At 48.4% G+C, this 7,981-nt stretch overlaps 1 protein-coding gene across 7 annotated transcripts in view; it reads right to left on the bottom strand.

Moving 5' to 3' along the window:
* Positions 1 to 642, bottom strand: part of YTHDC1 (YTH domain containing 1) — a 25,118-nt gene extending 24,476 nt beyond the window's left edge. For 4 of the 7 annotated variants that reach the window (XM_019522260.1, XM_019522258.1, XM_019522257.1 and 1 more), the window contains exon 1: positions 496 to 641. In XM_019522260.1, coding sequence (XP_019377805.1) covers positions 496 to 523 — 28 coding nt within the window. In that variant the 5' untranslated portion in view covers positions 524 to 641. Of the gene's footprint in view, positions 1 to 495 lie in introns of all 7 variants that reach the window. The other 3 variants (XM_019522259.1, XM_019522255.1, XM_019522256.1) reach the window with 2 other exon arrangements.
* Positions 643 to 7,981: the final 7,339 nt, after the last annotated feature.

Here is a 7,981-nt window from a genome sequence, read left to right on the forward strand (position 1 = left end):
AAAGAGGCGGGGGGGGGGGGGTTGCAACCATCTAGTCAGTCTAATAAAAGAGATCACCTCTTGCACACTGAATGAAGTCAAAATTTTTTTTTTTTTGAGTAGATACAGATATGATCTGCCCAACGATTTAACACCCCAGACTGAAGAGCTCTCTTTTGGCCTACCAATCCTGATCTGACAGCTGTCACTAAGACTTCGCATTTCTTCTGCAAATGTTTCTTAGAGCACGTATTTGCAGAGGACGAGGCACCACACCAACCCACTCAGGAAGTGACAGCAGCGGCCTCATCCCCTGCTGCCGCCATCCGAGACGGGGAGTTAAAAAAAACCAAAACAAGAGATGAGAAACGCGGTTTGGTGCCGTGCTGGAGACCTCCCTTACAGACTCCTACACCGCGCACCAGGCCGGATGCCGCCCCAGGGACTTACATAAGCGGCGCCAATGACACATCCCAACACCCCCCCGGCTCGGGCCCGCCGCCGCCGCACTCATACCTTGCTCCTCCCGGCTGTCCGCCGCCATCCCGCCGCCGCCGCGGGAGCTCGGGGGCTCGGAGCCAGACCTAGGTCGCGGGAGCCGCCGAGGCCCTAAGATGGAGGCTGCTTCCTGGGCGGAACAATCCCCCCACCCCCCCTTCTACCCACCATGCACCGCTTTGTTTACGCTCCGCGCGTCACAACGCCGGGCACGGACGTCACTGCGCATGCCCGCAGCAGGGAAGAGCGGCGAAAAAGTGGGGCGTCGCGCCGGAAAGCCGAAACTGCTAATATCATCGCGCCCACCCGCTTGCGGCAGGCCTGGGTGGGCGGGGCGTCTCCGCTACGCTCATCACGTGGCTTCTCCTGTAGCTCGGCGCGCGGGGGGTGGGGCTTGGAATCCTCTTCCCTCTTCGAGTCTCAGTCACTGCTGGGGGGCGGGGCGAGGCGTGGGCTGTGCGTACACTGCGACCCTGAGGAAAGCCGTAGAGGCTGCGCAGGTGGAAAGGTGGAGTGTTGCCTGGTGTACGTTATTATGGTATTTGTAGGATCATTTCAACCTTCCTACTATGTACTATCAATAATAGTGAAAGCGTTCAGAAAGCCTGATAATTTTTGAGGTAGCTCACTGATGCAGTATATGCAAAGCCCAAGTCACTCTCAGGGAGTTTTCACCATATTTCTGGTTTGCAGTCAGCACTTTTTTAGGACAGCTTCCCTTGAAATAAAAAAAAAATGCCTCAACTTTGATGACCCACTTCTCACTCACTGACTGGAGAGTTATAGTGAGCAATATAAAGTAAATAAGTTGACTTATTTACATGTTTATTTGCACACTTATTTGCATATCTTTCCATGTATGATAGTTTTTCAGCAAAAATGATAATTTTGAACTAATTTTATATTTAAGACCTGGCAATGTTGGGGCAAACCTAGGGTGTTGAACAGGGGTGGTGCACATGGTGAGGTGTCTCTGGCCATAGAGGGCAACACAATTTTTCTGCATTTACAAAGCTACAGGCTTTGCTAATACCCTTGGGGCACTAGTGTTCAGTTTAAATTGAAGCAGAAACCAATAGGACTGGACTGCACCAGCAAAACCTGAATTTGCTTTGTCCTCTACCACAGCATGTAGAAAAACTCCACCAGCTACATGACACTAAGCAAATGTGGTTTTGTTTCATAGTTACAATTAAATGGGCGTCTTTTTTTCCCCCTCTTCAGAATCGGAAAACAAGAGCTAGCCTTCCTGAGTGATTTGACTGAGCTCCCGGTGCTCCCCTGGTTCTTTCTGCCATCGAGTGAACCTTTGTAGGTTGTCAAAACCAGTTGGCAGGGCTGTGATGTAGGGACTAGAGAAGCAGCTAACAGTCAGCTAACTCACCAAAGGAAGCCTAGCCTGATGGGTGGGATATCCTGGCCCTTAAGAAAAGGAAAGAGGGTGGTTAATACCTATGGAAGGAGGAGTTTACAAAGAGTCAGGTAGATTAATTACAAGGAGCCATGAAGTTAGTTGACTCCCTTGCTGCTGCCTGAACCAAAATGCTGCCATCACTGCCGGGTAGTTGGTTTTAAACTTTCGGTGGAGCAGAAATTAAGAGTCAGGGGGAAGCAACTGCACCACTGCATCCTCACCCCCTGGATCCACTTCAGGGATGGCTCTGCAGAAAAGCAAGGAAGGAAAATGTGCAGCCGTCCAAGGTGAAGAAGGAGCATGGTGATGCTGGTTTGGGAATGAGAGGCTGTGTGGAGCTGTTTTGGGTTGTGCAAGGCTGTAGTTATGCAGAGCATTAGTAAGCAGCATTCTGGGAGAAAGAGGCCTCATGACCACTGGATAACTCAGTAAGAAAAAGAAAAAAAACACGCTAATGAGCAAAAAAAACACTGAAGGGAGTATGAAAGCAGCAGCCAAAGAAGAACTCATTAATGGGACAGAGATAACAAGCACAAGTGTGAAAACTTGGCTAACAAAAGAAGTAGAGATGAACAATTAGAGAGAGAGAAGGAGATGAATTGGCACAAGATGGGGGAGGGCACGTAAGTATGAAAACAAGGGTTGCATGACCTGTCCCTTGTGGAGACCTAGACAAGCATGGATACCATACAGTGTCTCTACCTGTCATGTACAAGCTTCACTAAGTTGGACTGACTGTTAATGAAACTAACTGGTGCACTGTCTGACAACAATAAATCTTTCTGGGCTTTTGCTACCGAGCACGGATCCAAGTTGTGTTTTCTGTGCGCCTTTGGAATCTGGAGGTTGGCTTGCTACCCTTGGCCTTCCAGAGCACACAGGTGTGACAAACTTACCCAATCAAGCTCCGAAGTGTCCAGGGGCTTGAGAATCCTCAATTCTGATTGGTGGAGCAAATCCACCAATCAGAAAGAAGCTAGGGGAAAGCCGACACCGCCCCTTTCCCCAAGGGAAAGGGAGAGAAGCTCCCTGAGTGGACTATGGACTGCAGCATGGCAGGTCTTCCAGACTTCAGGGGCAGAACCACTGAAGCATATAAAAGGAAAATGTGTAAGGGATCTAAACCTGACTGGGTGAAAGAGCAACCCACCCAGGTTTGCCCAGCTTATGAGGGAGGTATGAGAAAAGAAAAAAAATCCTCCAGCTGTGGGAAACCATGTGACCCCCCCCCAAAGAACCTTAGGTTCACCGGGGACCAGTAAGTAGCTATTCAAGAGAAGCTACCCCATAAAATAAAAGAAGAACCCTCCCTTCCAGTTCTGGCCATCACTATCACTGGAACAATTCCCACAAAAGTGATCAAGACCTCTAGGGTCCCTCCCAAGTGAGGAACTGATCCAAGGCTGTGGGACTATGTTATACATGTGGGGAATATGGTCACACGGCGAGAGGGTGCTCAGGGCCTGAAACCCCTGACAGGGTCTTTCAAAGGTTAAAATTCCTATGGGGGCCGGGGAACAAGGAAGAGACAGAACAAGGGAGTCAGTCCACCCTGGGTCTTGTCCAGCTCCCGAGCTGCAACTAGGAGTGCAATACGTGAACGGCTAATAGGTCCCCAGACTGAAGTTCCTGAACATCCCTGTACTGCAATGTTGGACAGTGGGTCTCAGGTGACCATTTTGTTTAAATCAATGTATATTAAAATTAAAATTTAATATACAAGTATATTAATTTTAAAATTTGGTTCCCTACGTCTGTGGCGGGGACCGATAAAGAAATGGTGACCGTTGCCTTGGTGTGTCCAGACCCAGGGTGGAAGCCAGAGGACTTATTATAAGGACTGACTCCCGCATTTTCCAAGTACTGACCCAGTACTGTAAACAGCAGGTGGGCCCAAACTATAGGAAACAACTAAGAATGTATGCTCTGTTTACTGAGGCCTATGCCAGGTATGAACAGAGAAACACGAAAAAAGATCCCCCATTTTAAGGGAATTACAGTTTGTGAGCAAAAGGCCCCAAAGGATCCCTGTGAAGAGGCAAAGAGCCCTACCCATTGCCTGCAGTTGGGCTGAAGGGTCCCCAGAACCTAAGGCCACGGTGGTTGAAGCCCTCCCCTGTGGGAAGGGATCTCGAGTGTTGGAGGTTTCTGATGGATTGTTTGCTTCTGAGGGGCTGGCACAAGAGCATGTCACCATCATGGTGGTGAATCCCTCAACGCAGGAAGTGGTGGTCCACCCTGGTCAGCGGTTAGCCACTGTTAGGGAGATGAAGGTAGTAGCTTCGACTAACCAACCTAGATCCCCCCGATAAACCCCAAGCAGTTTTATTTTGGGAATTCCCTTACACCTGAAGCCTGAAAAGAGCAGCTGCAAAAGAAGCTGTAGCCCAGGACTGGGTTTTCTCTCTCCATGAATGGGATGTGGGGAAGGTTGAGGGGGTAGAACACCAAATTTGCCTCAGTGATCCCCGACTGTTTCAGAAATGGTCTCGCCACATCCTACTGGCCAAAATGGGAGAGGTCAGGTGCCACCTGTAAAAACTGCTCAACCATGGGATAATCACTGAGTCAAAAAGTCCCTATACCTTGCCCATTGTCATTGTAAGGAAGAAAAATGAAAAACTCCACATACGTATTAACTATAAAGTGTGCTAGAGACTGCCTTAGAGGCAGGAAATAGTTTTCTATGTTAGACCTGAGGAACAGATATTACCAGATTCCCCTCAGGGAGGCAGACAAAGAAAAAAATGCATGCATTTGCCTTTTAGGCTTGTTCCAGTTTAAAAAAATACCTCAAAATATTTTGGGTGCTCCAGCCACCTTCCAAAGATTGACAGAAAAGGTGGTCAGGGATATACATCTCACTCAAGTGCTCGTGTACCTAGATGACTATTATGTTTGGGAGGACCTTATTGTGTTAAAGGAACATGATGAGAGGCTCCTCAGAGTGCTTGACTGGTTAGAAGCTGCAGGCCTCAAACTGACTATCAACAAGTGCCAGTTTTAACAGACCTCAGTCAAATATGTAAAATATATTGTATCCCAACAGGAGTTTAGTACTGACCGGAACAGAGTCCACTCTGTGACCACTTGGCCTAGACCCATGAACTATCAAGAGCTAAAACAATTTTTAGGATTCACAGGATTCTATAGGAGATTTGTGCAGATTATACCTGGCTGTTGAATCACCTCACCCAGGAATATCAGACAGGAAAGGTTTCCCGCAACTGAAAGAAGCCAGAGCACTCCAAAACAAGGGGGGGGCGGGAGGTAAAGAGTCCCACCTAAACTTTTAAACCAAAATAAAACGAGCAGTGTAAGAAAACTTTCCAAAAACTTATTAAATGGCTCACTAATGCCCCCGTATTGGCATATCCAAATCCTAACAAACCTTTCATCCTTCACACTGACACTAGTTTATCCAGTCTGGAGGAAGTACTTTACCAAGTACAGTAAAAGCTCTGTTCCCCCAGGAATGGGGGATGCCAGATAACAAAATATGCTGGTTGTAGTGGGACACTAAGCTGCCTGCTACTGTGAGAACAGAGATAAAAACCCAGGTGCAGGTTTCTGGGACAACCACTTAATGAGGAAGCTGGCCGCACCTGCACCTGGCCCACTGACCGGGAAGGAGCAGGGCCTGGTTCCTATATAAATCCCAGGCCTGAGGCCTGGAGGGGAGTTTCCTGCTAGTAGCCATGGGGGAAAGAGCTCTTCTAGAGCAAGCTGAGAGGAAACACTAGAGTGCAGGTACAGCTCTGAGACTGAGGGAAGGATGGAGCATCCCTGATGTAGCTGGAGTGTTGTTATAGCTGGGCAGCTCAAGGTTATGTTATAGCCCAAGGGCTTGTGTTTTGTTTGCTGTTTTCATGACTGGAGGTTTTGGTGCGGCTATTAGAGGTTGGAGGAGGCCTCATAAGGGACCCACAGCAGTGTGGGAACCCCAGCCCTGGGGAGGAGGCAGCAAGAAGCACCAGAGAGGAGGCGCAGAGTGAGACAGAGCTGTGGAGAGCCTGAGCACCCAGGGAGGCGCAGAGTGAGACCAAAGAATGTCTATTCCATCTGTGAAGCTTGGGGTGTTGTAAAAGAGTGGTTGGAGCCATGTCTAGCCCATAAGGCTGGAGTGCACTGAAACACCCATTACAGAATGGGGCCAGGGTGCAGCAGAAAACCATGTCCAAGGGGATGGAAAGGCAACCTCTGTATTGTACAATAACATCAAAGACATGGTGGGCGAGCCTTGAGGGTGCTTTGAAGCACCCCTGGCATGGTAAGGGGGTGCTAGGGGAGGTCACAGCCATCCCTCAGATGCTGCCCTGTTACACTGGCTAATTGAGCGGCCCCAGCTGCTGCTTCTCACGCTGTGTCTGGGGCGCCCCCCCCTCCCGGTTAGTGGAGCATGCCAGCTTGTAAGATGCCGGATAACAGAACTTTTACTATACACGAAGAACAAAAATGCCCTGTAACACTTGCCAACCAAAGCCTCATGCCCAGTGAACTCAATACCCAGCTCATAAACTTAAGTTCTTAGCCCTTAAATGGGCTGTTACTGAAAAGTTCCAGGACTATTTATACAGAACAGCGTTTCAAGTATGGACTGACAACAATCCACTAACATATGTTCTAACCAGTGCCAAGCTGAAAGCCACTGGGCATCGCTGAGTTGCTGCTTTAGCAGACTTTTCATTCAGCCTCCGCTATTGGGCTGGATGTAAAAATGTTGATGCTGATGTCCTGTCTCAGATAACTTACTCAGGCCCGAGAAGTGCTACAGCCAGAGGCTGTTTGAGGAATTCCCCAGGCCTGGAGCCATTACACCATGTTGACTCCTTTGGCACTACCCCAAATTCCAGCAGCCGAGTGATGAGCCAGCCAGGAGTGTGATCCCGATATCCAAGATGTGCTATGGGCTCAGAAGGGAGGGACTGTTATGCCCCCTTCTGACCAAGTAGACATTCCAACAGGCCGGCTCCTAGTAAAGAAGAAAAGAAAGCTACAACTAATAAATAACATACTGCATCAAGTAGTACAAGGCCCCGAAGGACAAAAAATGCTACAGCTGGTCCTCCCCAAAGAACAGTGGGCCCTCATTCTGTGGGTTCTTCACAACAACTTTGGCCATATGGGAATAGACTGGACTCTAGCTTTAGCGTGAGAGAGATTTTTCTTGCCTCATGTGACTGAAGACATTAAAAACAAATGCCAGATCTGCGAGCGCTGTGTAAAGCAAAAGACCCTGCCATCATGTACAGCTTACCTACATAATATTCAGAACTCACATCCACTCGAACTAGTCTACATGAATTTTCTTACCATAAAGAAAGATGGAAATAAAAAAAGCAACATCCTGGTAATAACAGACCAATTTACTCCTTATACCCCGGCTTTTATGAACTGTGACCAAACCACCAAAAAGGTGGCTAAAGAGTTGTGGAAGAAGTATTTCTCCATCTTTAAACTGCTCGCCTTCTTACATTCTGATCAGGGCAGGGATTTTGAAAGCAAGTTACTCAAAAAGGTACCGAGTGTGACAAAGATACAGGAATCCCAGACAACTTCCTATCATCCACATGGGGCTCCCTAACCCGAGTGGTTCAACAAAATGCTACTGAACGTGCTGGGGACCCTAAGACAGGAACAAAAGGCATCGTGGGGCCAATGTTCCCTCTAAGGTGTAATGATCTGTGAGTGCGCCGCTTTGGTCTGTTTCCAAATTGGTCCTACCTCCCCCTTTCGGCATGCTCCGCTTCGGTCCCTCACCCAGTATAACAACAAAAGATGATACTATAGCTTTTTATTTATTACCAATGCTAATATCAATAACAAGTAAAGGAGAGAAGTGAGAGAGCCTGGGTGTTGGAGAGGGGCTGGCAAATGAATGGCTACTCCTGCACATTTCTTGTTCCATGCTTACTTGTGTATGATAATCCAGGGTTGGCCCCAAATTGATTCCAGTTTTCAATAGCAACCCTCAAAGCTTGGAGATAGCCATATTCCAGCCTGCATACATGCCCAGCTCTCTTGCTCCCCACCTCCGTGCCTTGCTGCAGCGTTTGAAAGCAGCATGGCGCCATGTGCGTCCTGCTGCTG

This window comes from Gavialis gangeticus, unplaced genomic scaffold (assembly GCF_001723915.1).
Source record: "Gavialis gangeticus isolate Ggan-Ray unplaced genomic scaffold, GavGan_comp1, whole genome shotgun sequence".
Lineage (NCBI taxonomy): Eukaryota > Metazoa > Chordata > Crocodylia > Gavialidae > Gavialis > Gavialis gangeticus.